Source organism: Silene latifolia, chromosome 3, assembly GCF_048544455.1.
Source record: "Silene latifolia isolate original U9 population chromosome 3, ASM4854445v1, whole genome shotgun sequence".
Taxonomy (NCBI): domain Eukaryota; kingdom Viridiplantae; phylum Streptophyta; class Magnoliopsida; order Caryophyllales; family Caryophyllaceae; genus Silene; species Silene latifolia.
Genome location: NC_133528.1, coordinates 58971974 through 58987964, shown reverse-complemented (window position 1 = coordinate 58987964; position 15991 = coordinate 58971974). Strand labels below are relative to the sequence as shown.

Here is a 15991-nt window from a genome sequence, read left to right as displayed (position 1 = left end):
TATGAACATTCTGGAAAAATACCATGACACTCATAATGTTCAAAAACTTAGGTTAAAATTTCGTAAAATTATCGGAAAAACTATGTTGCGGTTTATCGGATTTATCAATAAAAATCATAAAAACATGAGAAAAATTATATTCATTAACTTTTCAATTTTAAATCTCAAAAAGATAATAAAATGCAACATGTGACGTTTTTCCTTAGTCATGGAGTATGTTTTAGCAATTATTCACTAATTAAGTCACTATTTATGCTATTTTTCATCCAAAAATTCATAAATCATGCAAAAAGACTTCAATATAGCCTATTATTTTACACACATCTTGTAAAATTGCATGTGACAACATACTAAATTTCTATGACCAGATTCGAAATTTATCTTATATTAACCTATTTTTCATTTAAATTCGATTTTTATCATGAAAAATCCATATTTCGAGCATAAGAACTCCAAAAATTATGAAAATTTACAGGTCATCTCAAAATAATATATGTGTTAACATATCCAAACATCACTAGAAAATTCGAAGTTTAGCTAATTTTAGTCCAAAAATGACATTTTAATCATAAAATCACATTTTTAATGCCATTATTTTATAAGATGAACAATAAAAATCCATAAATTAACCAAAATATCCTAAAAACATTTTAGGACCAGAAACTTTAACATGCATAATTTATTTCGTGATATATCACAATAACATAAATTTACAAGTTTTATATGTTAATCGTATAACTCGGAAAAACTATAACCGATTTGCATGCAAACAACCAAGGCTCTTGATACCGCTTGTTAGAAATCTAGATCTCTTTACTCAACATATTCATATATGTTATAATTTAATTTAGTCATAAAATTAAAAGGTGATCTTATGCATGCAAACTATAAATAAAATAAGGAAGAAAACATCATTCTTACAATGCTATTTCGGATCTTGAGGGCACAAGAGAGTTCTCCTACTCTCTTGTTCTTGAGCTCTCCTTAATGGATGAACTAGGATTCAAGTGTAGAATCCCTCCCAAATAAAAATACCCAAGGCAAACTCTTAATCAAATTAATATTATGATTACTAGAACAATATTAATTTAGTGTAAAATTGACCCAAAATAATATTTGCTCACTCTATAATTCGGTCAAGAGAGAAGGAAGAGGAAGGAATTTTTTATCTTTCTAAAACTTCTTATTTTAGACGTGTTGAATGAATAATGAATCACACCTTTGCATGGAGTGTATTAGATGATAAAATGAGCAAAAGACCCTTAGCCTTATGACTAGGAAAACCGGGTAAGAGGGCTTGGGTATGGCCAATGCATGACATTTTCTCTTACCCATAAAAGTAGGCATGTAAGGCTATAAGTTAAGGCTCATGATTATGCCTTCCACTTAAACATTATTAACACAAAAATGCCTAATCTTCCCTCCTAATTTTCGGCACATATGAAGGTAAAATGGGTTCGATTTTATCTTTGTCAAATTGTCATTTTGTCATATGTCATATGTCATATGTCACATGTCACATGTCACATAAAATTGTTATGTATTTTTAACATATTAAAAATCAACGTATTAATAAAAATACGTCATATACAAAATTGACTTAGTAATTCATAATTACTTGTACCAAAGTATTTTATCAATTATAAATCACAACATCTTGTATTTATAATAATTTATTCATTCAAATATAATTGTTTCCTTAAACAATAATTTCATCTAAGCAATAAAACAATTCGATTACTCAGACCGTATCTTATTCAATCAAATTTCAATAAGACACGTAAATATTACTTCCAAAATCATCCGTCAATTTTAAATATTTTAATTGACCCGTATCGTCATACGATCAATTAAATGATCAATTAAGAGTGTTACCCTTTAGGTATGACCTAAGGGGATCAACTGATCACCACCGTCGCACAACAGTAATGTCAAACTCTAGTCAGCCAATCATTACCGATATGTGTGGACCAGTTGACAGTAAAATATTACTTCCCAATTGTATTCTTTAAAATGAAATTTAAACATGTGATCATTATGATCAACAGTTGTGATAGTATTATTGTTGGAGGACACATATTCCAACACACCGCACACCCAGATCCGCCGCACCACTCTGTGCCGCACACCCGTACCATCGCACACCATCCACGGCCACTACGTCACCTCCCCTCCCTCACCAGCCACCTACACACCCACCGCACACACGATCACCCACCGCACACACGACCACCCAAGGCCACCAACTACACCACCTCCTCCCCCTTTTTTTTTCCAGATCTATTCCCTCACCACCATTGGGTTGTCCTTCAACCACCGTACAACAACAACACCCGCCACTACCACCACCAACAACAAACGCGCCATATCCCACGCAAATCACGACGACAAGTTGTCCTTCCTCCCTCCGGCTTATTTCAGATCTGATAGGATTTTTTTTTTTTTTAATTCTTTCTCAAAATATTATTCTTTTCTTGCAACGATAGAGTATGAGTTAGATTTCAATGAAAATGTGTGTCACGTTTGAATTTCTGCATTAATTCATTCATTTCAAAAATTGTACCGTTTTGCAGATAAAATATCAATCTGTAGGGCAGCCTTGCACTCAGAATGGGCTATAAACATGTGGTACCACTTGTGTTTGGTCCATTCTTCAATATTTTTCTTTTAATAAAGTTGTGTTGGTGGTTATCTTTTCTCGTTTTTGTTTTTTTGTTTGTTTTTTCGTTTGTTTGGTGAGTTTCTCATTCAGATCTTTTTTTTTTTTTTTTGTAAGTTCCTTTTAAGATCTATTTTTTGATAGGGTGATAAGATGATTTCAGATTTCATTTTAATTTTCTGTTTTGCTCTTTTTTTTTTTTTTTTTTTTTTTTTTTTTTTTTTTTTTTTTTTTTTTTTTTTTTTCAGATTTCGAGTTCTAGATCTCGTTTTTCTAGATCTTGTTTTTATTTTGTGAATTTTTTTATTTTAGTCTTGCATTTACTAAGTACATCTCATATAATTTGTTAATTTTAATCTTAGATATATTTAAAATGTCGTCTCCTCATTTTTCTTCAATTGTTGTTATATTAGATCGTTTTATTTTAGTCTTAGATCTAATAAATAGATCCAAGGTTAATTGTTGATTTTCATCTTAGATGTGCATTGTTTTCTCCTAGAATTACTCTTTTTTCTACTAAAATTACTCTTTTTTCTGTTAGAATTACACTTTTTTTCATCTTAGAATTACACTTTTTTTTGCTACAATTACACTTTTTTTTTGCTACAATTACACTATTTCTGCTAGAATTACTCTTTTTTGCGGCTAGAATTACTCTTTTTCTACTAGAATTAGTCTTTTTCCTGCTAGAATTACTCTTTTTCCTGCTAAAATTACTCTTTTTTTCTGCTAGAATTACTCTTTTTTTTTTTATAGAATTACTCTTTTTTGCGCTAAAATTATACTTTTTCTTCTAGAATTACACTTACTTCTATTTGGCTAATGTTACACTCTTAATGGACATGGTTATATTCTCATTGGACTAATGTTGCACTCTCAATGGACTAAAATTATATTCTCAGTGGACTAAAATTATACTTTTCTGGACTAAAATTACACTTTTTTGTACTAAAATTACACTTTTCTAGACTAAAATAACAATCTCATTGGACTGAAATTACACTTACTTGGACTAATGTTACACTCTCTGGACTAAAATTACATTCTCAGTGGACTGAAATTACACTTTTCTGGACTAAAATTACATCCTCCTGGACTAAAATAACAATCTCATTGGACTGAAATTACACTTACCTGGACTAAAATAACACTTTTTGTCGTTAAAATAACACTCGTAAAATGCTAAAATTACAATAACTTGTGATAAAATTACAAAAATTAAAAAATATTATTCGTTAAAAACTTGTAAAACGCAAATTTCTCGTAAACATTCCTTAAAATTACACTTTTTGCTGCTAGAATTACACTCGTAAAATCCTAAAATGTCGAAAACTTGTCTCGGAAAAAAAAACGAAAAAAACCGAAACAGGAAAAATGTTAATAAAATTTTCATAAACTTTGAAGTATAAGACAAAAGATGGTGTTAATTGTGTATGATAATGAATTAGTGAATGTATTACTAAAACTAGAGAGAGAAGTGAATTAATTAATGTTAAGTGTGTTTCTTGCTTTCAATCTCAACCTTCCACCATGCATGATCCAAGGGTTGTGGAAATGACTCATGGATTCAAAGGCATATGTAGGACTTAAGAGAACTTTGCTCTTTCTCTCTCTCTCTCTCTCTCTCTCTCTCTCTCTCTATATATATATATATATATATATATATATATATATATATATATATATATATATATATATATATATATATATATATATATATATATATATATATATATATATATATATAATAAGATCAACTAAGTCCATGTCTTACATTTGAGTCCATGAGTTCTATTGTCATCCCTTAGATTATGTTATTGAATGGCTTAGATTAAAAGTAAAAAGCAACTAATAATATTATTCTAATGGCTAAAATAATTACCTCTCTCCTCCTACCACTCATAGGGTATTAGCATGCATGCAGGTTGTCAATCAAAACATCACACACACGTCCTACTAACTTCCCCCCATTTATCATCTCTCTATTATTCAAAATTAATTTTCCTCCAAAACATTTCCCCCAAATTAAACCCCATTAATTTCAACTGCTTAAGAACGAAACTGCTCTCAAAATCCCCCAATTTTATCGCTTTTTTGTTACCTTATTATTGTTTTTTTCTCCATTTTCTTTTCTCACTTGCAAGCTGCCATTTTCGTCCATTCAGATCACTTTAGAAGGTAATTTTTTTGGGTTTTTAGAGTTTTATGATTTTTTTTTGGGTTTTTAGAGTTTTATGATTTGTTCTCTTCTTTTATTTAGACGTTTTTTTTAATTTATTGGACATTGTTATGTAATTGCACTATATTTGATCACTGTATTTTATCACCATTGTTGCTTTACTGTTCTATTTGATCACTGTTTTTGCTTTCTTCATTTTGATTACCCAGTTATTTTTAGCACATTTAGGACATTTAGGACATTTATTTTTGATCACTGTATTTTGTCAACAAACGTTTTTAGCACATATGTTCATATTCATTAAGATTACACAGAGTTTTTTTGAAAAATCCCACTTTTGTTGATTACAATTACTCTTTCTCTGTTAAAATCCAGTTTTTTTTTTTTTTTGAGAAATCCCACTTTTGATTACCCTTTTGTTAGAATTACACTTTTGTTGCTAAATTAACACTTTATGCTGCTACAAATACATTTTTTTTGCTAAAATTACACTGTTGCCTGTTAGAATAACACTTTATGCTGTTAGAATTACACTTTTGTGTGCTACAATTTCACTTGTTTTTGTTAAAATTACACTTTTGTCTTTTAAAATAACATTTTATTTTGTTAGAATTACACTTTTGTTGCTAAAATAACACTTTATGCTGCTACAATTTCACCTTCTTTTGCTAAAATTACACTGTTGCCTGTTAAAATAGCACTTTATTTTGTTAGAATTACACTTTTGTCTGCTACAATTACACTTTTTTTGTTAAAATTACACTTTTGTCTTTTAAAATAACATTTGATTTTATTAGAATTACACTTTTGTTTCTAAAATAACACTTTATGCTGCTACAATTTCACCTTCTTTTGCTAAAATCACACTGTTGCCTGTTAAAATAACACTTTATTTTGTTAGAATTACACTTTTGTCTGCTACAATTACACTTTTTTTTTTGTTAAAATTACACTTTTGTCTTTCAAAATAACATTTGATTTTGTTAGAATTACACTTTTGTTGCTAAAATAACACTTTATGCTGCTACAATTACACTTTTTTTTTGCTAAAATTTCTCTGTCGCCTGTTAAAATTACACTTTATATTGTTAGAATTACACTTTTGTCTACTAAAATTACACTTTTTTTTGTTAAAATTACACTTTTGTCTGTTAAAATAACATTTTATTTTGTTAGAATTATTCTTTTGTCTGCTAAAATTACACTTCATATTGTTAGAATTACACTTGCGTCTGCTAAAAATTACACTTTATGCTGCTACAATTACACTTTTTTTTGTTAGAATTTTTCTTTTGTCTGCTAGAATTAATTTTTTGTAATGTTAACAGATGTCAGATGGAAATGAGGCTAAATTAGGCAAGACCGAAAAAGCAAAGGTGACTGTCAAATTGAAGAAGCAGCTTGTTGAGCAGGTTGAAAAACTTAAAATTACTGTTATTTGTATTTTGTGTGGTGTAAGGTCTATATGTCACGTTTTTAATTACTGTTACTTATTTCTTCAGCAGATGTCAGATCACGTTGAGGCAAAGCCGACCAAGAACAAAATAGCAAAGGTGGTCATCAAGTGTCGTCAAGCCAAACGACTTGTTGAGCTCATTGAAAAGCTTAATGATGCCCAGCGAGATGCAAAGACGGAGGATCGGTTTCGGTGGTATTTTGGAGCTTAAGCTCAAAACATATCCAATGGGTTATGTTAAAGATTTTCTCAAAGCATTCAGTGACGAATCCTATATTTTTCGGGCAGCTAAAGATAAGGAGTTCATGGTCACCAAGCATGACGTGTATGACTGTTTTATGTTACCACTTGGTCCTAAAACAGTTGATCTAGTACCTACGGGCCGCCAAAAGGATTCTCAAGCGCCGGAGAACAAGCAATTGAAAGATAAATGGCGAAAAGCGTACAACATAAAAGGGGTTAACGAAGGCATTAATTTAGGAATTGTCTTCCAAGATATTTTAAAAAAAAAATACAAAAAAGGAGGTCCTCAATTCTGCAGGCTGTTTGTTCTGCTCGCCATGTCATCATTCCTAACTCCAACGTCATACAGCGGGGTTGACTTCAAGCTTTTGAGAGCTGTTGACGATGTGGACTCGATTACGCAGTACGATTGGTGTACTTATGTGCTGGAACATTTGGTGAAGGTTGCGGCAGCTAATGGTGAAAATAAACAGACCTTGCTGAGGTGTATCCCCTTTTTAATGATTACGTACTTTCAACGTTTCGATTTCCGTGGTACGAGTTGTCGCCACAGCCTACCTCTCATTAAGCACTGAGACCGGCAGAAGCTTTCTGACAGACTACATGGTGAGCTTGACAAGAACCGTTTGGGTCGGCAAACTTGATCCTCGGTTAAGTATCCTCGGTGCCTTCAAAAGGAATTGTTAACCATTGGTGGGGTTACTAATGACAGCAAAGTGTTGGCCATTGGCAATGTGGTTAGTGACGCGGCATTACAAGTGACTTCAACTTCAGACAGGAAGAAGTTCATCGAGATTTAACTCCCATCTGGTGTTGATGATGACGAGGAGTTGAAAGCTCGGGCTGTAGATGTAAGTGTTATTTGTTGATTTGGCAAGGCTAATTTACATGTTTTAAAGTTACTCTTTCTTTCACTACAATTACACTACAATTGTAATTGCAATATTAATCAGTAATTGCTTAAATTACAAGGTTGTCAGTTAAAATTATACTTTTGTATGTTACAATTACACTTTTGTCCGTTAAAATTATACTTTTTAAAGTTAAAATTATACTTTTGTAGCTTACAATTACACTTTAGTCCGTTAGAATTATACTTTTTGCCCTTAGAATTACACTTGTCAAAGTTAAAATTATACTTTTGAATGAACACTTTTGACTGAACTCTTGTCCAATTATCTGTATTTTAATGTAGGATGTGCATGAGCTTTACTTGAAGATGCAAAGGAATGCTACTGTCTTCTATTCATGGTATGCAGATGCAGCCATGACGCTCAAAAGGTTAACAGGAGATCTGAACTATTCTAGTGACCTTGTCGCTACACAATGCACACAATCATTCTTTCAAAGCCAAAGGATGAAGGATTATGCTGTGGAAATGCAGGAGATAGCTGAACGAATAAATCATTCCATGAAATCAGCGCCTGTGCTGCAACAAAGTCCAGGTGATCAGTATCAGAATGATGAGGTAGATGACGAGGGATACGAGCAGCAGGTTGGTGATGATGATGAAGAGGAGGACAATGGTGATGAGGACGAGAGAGATGACGAGGATGGTGATGATGTTGAGGATGAGGAGGATGGTGATGATATGGAGGATGATGGACACGATAATGAGAAAGAGGTGACTGTAGATGTTGGTACAGACCTCGAAGGCACGGTGGCCGCCTCAATTGTTTCGGATGAAGTAGCCAGTGAGAAAGCATGGGAGGTGTCTACACAACAGATAATGGAGGCCGTGCAATTTTACAGCACGGCTGAATTTAAGGACGCTGCTAACAGAGACGATTACAGTAAGGACACCAACGTGGACGTTGGTAGTACTCGTGAGATTTTCGTTATTCACAAAAGGAGGAAGGTTGGGAAGGAGGTGGCTGTTGACGAACCACCTAAATTTGACCGGGAAGTTCTCGAAGAGTATTATTCAAAAGAAGAGGTTGATGAGGCTAAGAAGAAGTTCTATGCGAATGCTGCTGCTGCAAAGGAACAAGAGCAGACTATGGATATGGGGGTGCCTTTGGCCGGGGAACCTCAGATAGCTGACAATAAAAATGAGGAGGATGGGCCCACCGACGCTGATCCACCTGTCACTCAATTCCTATTTTCGTCTGCGGAGATTATTGAAGCAGAGCGCCGAGCAGAAATGTCGGCCAGAGAAGACCAAGGAATTTGAGAGGTAACAGAATTGGTGAAAGTGGCCTCTGTCTCTACGGGAACGGTTGTGCATGTGAGAGAAGTTCTGAATGCCGAGACGGACAAGGATGATGACAAGATTGGGAAGGGTAATGCTGAGCTTGGTCTCCAATGTTCAAGTACAATAGTGGTTACTGCAACATTAGACGATGTTGTACAAGTGGATTCTAAATCTTTGGAATTTAGTGGGCCTGAAGCTGGGGAGTCTGAGAAGGCGGATAATGTTTTGGTGGAAGTTCAGAACATAGAAGTTTCCCCCCTGCCACTCAGTTCCTATTCTCGACTGCTGAGATATGATGCAGAGCGCGCAGCCGAACAACATTATGAAGAGGGTGCCGGAAACGGCGGATGCGCAACGACTGATGAGCGGTTGTTAAAGGGTAACGAGCAGCCGGAATATGTATTTGCGTTGCAGGCAAAGGAATTTATGGACGTAGAATGGACAAGTACTGTATATTCTACTGCGGACGTAAACGCGCTGTTCCAGGAGCACCCAATATCTGTGCATGGTGAAAATCAGTCGGGGTGGAATAATGATGAGCCAAATTTGCAAACAAGTCCTCAGACAGTGGTAGAGAAGGTGGTGGATGGGGCTGCACTGAAGGATCACGGAGGTAATGCATTGACCTTCAGAGTTTAGAAGTGCCATGGATGAAGTTATTTTGTTAGAATTACATTTTTTTCTGCTAAAGTTACACTTTTTTAAGTTACAATAACACTTTTTTTTCTTAGAATTACACTTTTGTCTGCTGCAATTAGACAATTTTTAGTTAAAATAACACTTTATTTAGTTAGAATTACATTTTTCTCTGCTAAAATTACACCTTTTTAAGTTAAAATTATACTTTTGTAGCTTACAATTACACTTTTGTCTGCTAGAATTACACTATTTTTAGTTAAAATTACACTTTTTTGTGATAAAATAACACTTTATTTTGTTTGAATTATAATTTTGTCTACTAAATTTTATTTTTTTCTTTGCCACAGTTACACTTACTTTCTGATGATGAAATAACACTATTTTTATTACAGATGCGGCAGTGGAGGATGATGCCGTGAAGTCTTCGGAAGGGACTATCGAGCACAGAGAGGTAACAGTTGACGTAGTACCAGAGGCAGAGAACGCCGACATTCCTATCTCGGTACCGTACGTCCCTCACGGTGATCTGAGCTACCATCCTTTTTTACTTCACTCGAGTGAGCCCTTACCGTGCATGGATCACGTCATTGAGAACCTTGGGTGTTCTATTGATTGTGGGGCACCTAATCCTGAATTGTGCTTTGCGACGAGAAACCTAGCATTCAGTCAGGAGCTCCTAGTGCCAATGTTTAGTGACAGGAAATACTTGATTGACTATGCCTTCAATCAGTCAGATGCGTTTTCCGAGTTGTAAGTGTATTATTTTTTACAAGAGTACCTTAACATTCCTAATTATATATATATATTTGTTGACTAAGTAAATTTTTTTGTTGTAGTGAACGATTGGTCCAATTCAGCGAGTTTTATTTCATTACCCGGGAAGATATTGCAACTTTGGACCCTCGGGAGCAAATCATGACAAGTGTTATTGATGGTTGGTGCTTGCTACTCAACCACATCATGAAACCTTCGGACATATCCCGTTGTTTCTTTGGCCTAAGTCACACTGTAAGTTAAAATGTTACCTTTGTGTGTTAAAATTACACATTTGTCCGTTAGAATTATACTTTTTAAAGTTAAAATGTTTCTTTTGTATGTTAAAATTGCAAATTTGTCCGTTAAAATGATACTTTTGGCCGTTAGAATTACACTTTTTATTGTTTAAATTATACTTTTAACATTACCCTTCTGTGTTAACAGTACACTTTTTTTGGTTAAAGTTTCACCTTATTTTTATAAAATAGCTCTTTTAATTATCTGATCACTCATTTAACACTTTTCAAATTAAAGGACCCCGCAAGGTCTATTTGGAACGCTCAAAAGCTCGGGAAAGTATTGAACAAAGATGAAGACATTTTTGGTGGCTGGGATGCCTGGGCTGAAACCTGTCGTGCACCATTCCAGCTTGACACGGACATGGTAGGTAACAAAACATGTAATCTTTTATCATGGTTTTTAAGGTTTCCTTTTCGATCTTAGCGACACACGATGCGATCTTTCGCCCGTGTTATCCGGTGACGGTGATCACTACAGCTGCGTGTGCATCAACTTTCTCACCGAGCAGATTGACTACCTCGACAACCGCAAATACGATGACCCATTAGAAACGCTCCCTTACAGAGGGATAGCGCATATTTTGGTAAGTGTCCGATATCCAAGAGTCAACCAATTTATATGGGTCGTACTACGTTAACACACTGACGCGTATTCATGTTCAGGCAAATATAATGGGGAAGTATTTGGTGTCTAAAGGGCTGTCTAAGGGGGCAAAGGTCAGCGGGTTTAAGATCGTGAACATTGAGTTCAGCTGGCAAGCTCAAGGGTATTCGAGAAATGACTGTGGTGTTTTCATGATGCTACATTTAATGTTCTACCGCGGAAGCCCTTTTCAATGTGACCTCGGGAAATAGGATGCTATGAGTTTGTACCGTGCTGAGATTGTTGCAACACTCGTGCTCTGTGACATTAACAGTATCAGAGAAGACATCTTGATGCGGGTTGGTTATTTCAAAGCAACTGCTGGACATCCGTTGACAAGAAAGTTGAATGCTGTTAAGAGGAAAACATATGGTGACATAGGGCCGGAATCCACAAAACGTGCTCGCGTAACTGAATCTGAAGAGCCCGTTATGGAGGCGACACCTGTTACCATGCGCATTCCATCTGGTAAAGTGCTATCCTCTGTTAAGAGCCATCCTCGTGGAAAGGGGGACGGGTTGGGCTGCTCTCTCGACTGTGGTAGAGGTGGTCTCAACACAAATGTGGTGTCGAAGATGCTCCGGAGCAACCAAGCGTTAATCAAGGATATTAAACAGAGGAGGAAGCATGTTGCCGACTATTGCTTGTTAGATGACCACAATTATGATGAACGGTCGGTTAATCTGACTTAATTAACGACTTCTTTAATCAAGGATACTCAGATTATTTTTCACATTTATTCTACTTTAATTAACGACTTCTTTAATATTACGGAGTGCAGTGAACAGCTGGTCTGGTACACCCGTCACGCAACGCTTCGGAGAGCTGACATTATGTCCTTGGTGTCTGAAGACCTTATGTCGTTGAATGTCATCGAGTGCTGGTCGATTTTGATGAACCATTTGGAGAAGGAGGAATATGGCGACCAAATGAGGATGTCATTCTTTGGTATACGTCACATGGTAATTCCATTAACCATTGCATAATATTTATGCCCACTTCTATTACACCTTTGTTACTTAGAATGACACTTTTCTAAATTACAGTTGTATTATGTGAATGTTTCACTTTAGTTCTTTTAATCAACAAAAGTGTCATTCTAACCGTGTGAAGTGTAATTTTAAGGGACAATAGTGTAATTTTAGGTGACAAAGTAACCACATTAATCATGTTCACTATTGCCTTTTAAAGGATATACTGTTGGGATTGCTTGGGACGTTTGAACAACCAGGCACACAATCAGACAGCAACTATGACAACCTGTACCAGCTCTGGGACACCTTCATCGTCGACAGTGAGCAAACCGTTAACTTGAAAACAGACTTGCTATTTGTCCCGTTCTGCATTGACGACCATTTCGCATGCGTATGTATCAATCACAAATCAAATACAGTCGACTTGCTGGACGGGCAAAGGCATTCTGATTTGAAAAAGTCGCAGTTTGGAAAAGCAGCGCGTTTAATTGTAAGTTATTGTCCATCCCTTTCTTTCGAATGCTATCTTTTTTGTTCAATCAGTTTTTTGAGGTAATTATGTACATTTGCAGGCTAGCGCAGTGAGTGATTATTTAGAATCACGGGATAAGGAAAAGAAGAACACTAGGGCACGGGAAATTCCTAATTATGCGTTGCGCCAGATACCTTTCAGTGGGATGTCACCTACTCTCAACCAACCAGAGTCGGGTCTGTTCACCATGATGGCTATGCTCTTATACGAGGGTCTTCCTTTTCAACATGAAGACCTAGAGAAGAAGAAATCAAGGCGCTATTTGGTGATCCAACTGATAGCTACCCTCGTTCTAGCAGACATGAACGTGTTGCGCGAAGGTGTGCTCGAGAAAGTCAAAGCTTTTGTTAGCATGAAGGACAAACTGTGGAAGGTATTACAACAGAAGCGTAGACTGCCCCATGCCAATGTGAAAAAATAACAACCTTAATTTAGTAGTTAAGTTTTTGTGGGAATATTGCCTTGGCTATGTAAACATTTATTTCATACTTTGTATTATTTGCAGATGTTAGCAACCTTAATCTAGACAGTTAGTTTTTGTGTAAACAATCTTTCAACATTCTATAAGACAAGGTGTTTTATGTTAATCCATATGACATGCCGGCAAAGAATGCCTTTCCTCTCAAGCATTCTGCAGCTACAAGTGGCTTTCAATGTATCTAGTTCAACAATATAGAGTAATATGTTAGTTAAATCAGTTAGAAGAAAGTGTGACTGTAATACACAAAAGTGTAATTCTAACCGTCAGAAGTGTAATTCTAACCGGCCATAGCAGTGACAGATAGACCTTACATTACACAAAATATAAATGTAATTTTAAAAGGCAAAAGTGTCATTTTAGGTGTTTTATTTATGAAAATATAGTTATGTTGTTAAAAGATGGTGCAATAATATTTATGTTGTTTTACCTAACTATGTTATAAGGCTTTACTATAGATGAAGTGTAACTGAAATTGCATACTCTGTAATTATAATGAGTTTAAGTGTAATTCTGATCATAACAATCCTACCCTAAGCAGATATGAGGCCATTGTAATTTTCTTCCCTAGATATGTGTAATTGTAAGAACATAATTTGTCATAATAGTCAAGAGTGGAAAATTCAACGTTCTGGTGTTGCACATTATAACTGTTTCGTCCAATAAAAAATACTTCAACAAAATACATTGTAATACCAACGGCGACCAGTTGCCTTCCTGGCAGTTTAATGTCTAACCACAATACGAAACATCATGTTGTACCTCGTATTTTGTGTAGACATCCCCAAAAAAATGTATTACTTATTAGGTATTATATTGATTATTCTAAGATGCCTTCTTCTTCTTCTTCTTCTTCTTCTTCTTCTTCTTCTTCTTCTTCTTCTTCTTCTTCCGACGAGGGTTCTGACGATTGCGACAATGGTGGGTGCTCTGCGAATGGGTTAGGGCAGTTCCTTTTGTCATGTTTAGCTAATCGCTTGCAATTTTTACACATACGTTTTGGCTTCCTTGCCAAAGCAACTGCTTTTTCCTTCATCGACAACATTCTCTTTCCGCTTCCCTTGTTCTTGGATTTCTTGGGCGGCAAAATGGTTATCTCCTGACTAGGAGAACATCCAAGAATTTTCTCCAACTGTTGTTGTTTATTCAATGGTGATCCTAATGGTGAAAGTTTCTCCTTAAACTGTCTAATTAGACTAGAAAAGTTGTCGACATCATTCTTCAATTTGCCCATGAGCAGACCAACTGTCTGATGAATCTCCGACCACATTACTGACATCGCAATCTGTTTTCCATCCATTATATCAATGTCCTCAGTTGCTTCACCATTACAATCGAACATTTTAGACAACCTTGCATCTTTACACCATCTTTTAACAACACATTGTTCTGGAATAATCTTCACTCCGTTTAATGAGTAAATCCATATGACATGCCGGCAAATAATGCCTTTCCTCTCAAGCATTCTGCAGCTACAAGTGGCTTTCAATGTATCTAGTTCAACAATATAGAGTAATATGTTAGTTAAACCAGTCAGAAGAAAGTGTGACTATAATACACAAAAGTGTAATTTTAATCAATAAAAGTGTGATTTTAACGGATAAAAGTATAACTTTAACAACCCAAAGTATAATTTTAACAACCTAATTTATAATTTTAACAACCCAAAGTGTAATTTTAATCAACAAAAGTGTAATTTTAACGGATTAAAGTATAACTTTAGCAACCCAAATTATTATTTTAACAACCCAAAGTATAACTCTAACAACCCTAAGTGTAATTTTAATCAACAAAAGTATAATTTTAACGGATAAAAGTATAATTTTAACAAACAAATGCTACAGAATGATACATGGGCAGTATGTGACCTCATAATTTCTGTCCCTGTTTGCATCTCTTACAGTGGTCACCTCTAAAGAGCCACACTCAGTGAATTCTCTGCTTTTACAAGTACCGATTGAGCACTTGGCCTCTTCTTGAAATTCCTCGAATACTTTATGACTGTACACTTGCGCCCCGTGCACTTCGATAGCTAGATGCGTTGATATTACAGGAAAGTGTGTCTCATTACGATTGTCAACTGCTTTTAGTGTGTATCTTTGTTTGGTCCATTGCATACCGTCAAAACGCATCGAAAACTCAACTAATGTTCCTGACTTACTCTCAAATCTCTTAAAAAAACTATTTTCGCTCTCTGATCTTTGGGTTGTCCTCATAACACCCCTCATATCTAGGTCCCTACAATAAGCCATAACCCACTGCTTCCTTTTAGCGTACATTTCTTGGAACCAATCAATGTTATTAACATTGTGTTTCCTGCCAATTTCTTCCCATTTTGCATCGAACTCTGCCGCTTCAATGTCTTCATCCCATATTATGGCATTCAATTTCTTTAGAAACACTGAATAATCATCTCTCGCCATTCCATACTTGCTTGGCACCTTGTTCATGATATGCCACATACAATATCGGTGGCGCGCTGTCTTGAACACCAATGGAACCGCTTTAAGAATACCAGGATCCTGATCGGTGATAATGTACTTAGGCTCTTTGCCACCCATCGCAGCCAGAAAACGGGTGAAAACCCATTTAAACGAGTCTTCATCTTCATGAGCAACAAGCGCTCCACAGAAAGTGACTGATCGTTTATGATTATCAACCCCGGTGAAAGGTGTGAAGGACATGTCATACTTATTGGTGGAATACGTCGGATCGAACGACACTGCTTCCCCAAAAACTGAGTAGTTCCTTCTAGCGATTCCGTCGGCCCATATAGCTTTACTAAGGCTACCGTCAGAATCAACATCATAGTCAAAGAAGAACCGTGGTCTATTAACAGCCAATTCCTTAAAGTGGTCCACGAACATCTGACCGTCCTGTTCATGAATGTAGCATTTCACACATCTGTGAAAGTTCTTAAAATCATTCAAACTAGCTGC

The 15991-nt window shown here is 35.5% G+C and overlaps 1 protein-coding gene across 1 annotated transcript; it reads right to left on the bottom strand.

Moving 5' to 3' along the window:
• Nucleotides 1-13135: 13135 nt before the first annotated feature.
• LOC141649114 (protein FAR1-RELATED SEQUENCE 1-like) lies at nucleotides 13136-15736 on the bottom strand. Its single transcript, XM_074457812.1, has 4 exons — nucleotides 15517-15736; nucleotides 14905-15084; nucleotides 14166-14546; nucleotides 13136-13233 (listed from the first exon to the last, which is right to left on the bottom strand). The coding sequence occupies exons 1-4, from the start codon at nucleotides 15734-15736 to the stop codon at nucleotides 13136-13138; spliced, it is 879 nt and encodes a 292-aa protein (XP_074313913.1).
• Nucleotides 15737-15991: the final 255 nt, after the last annotated feature.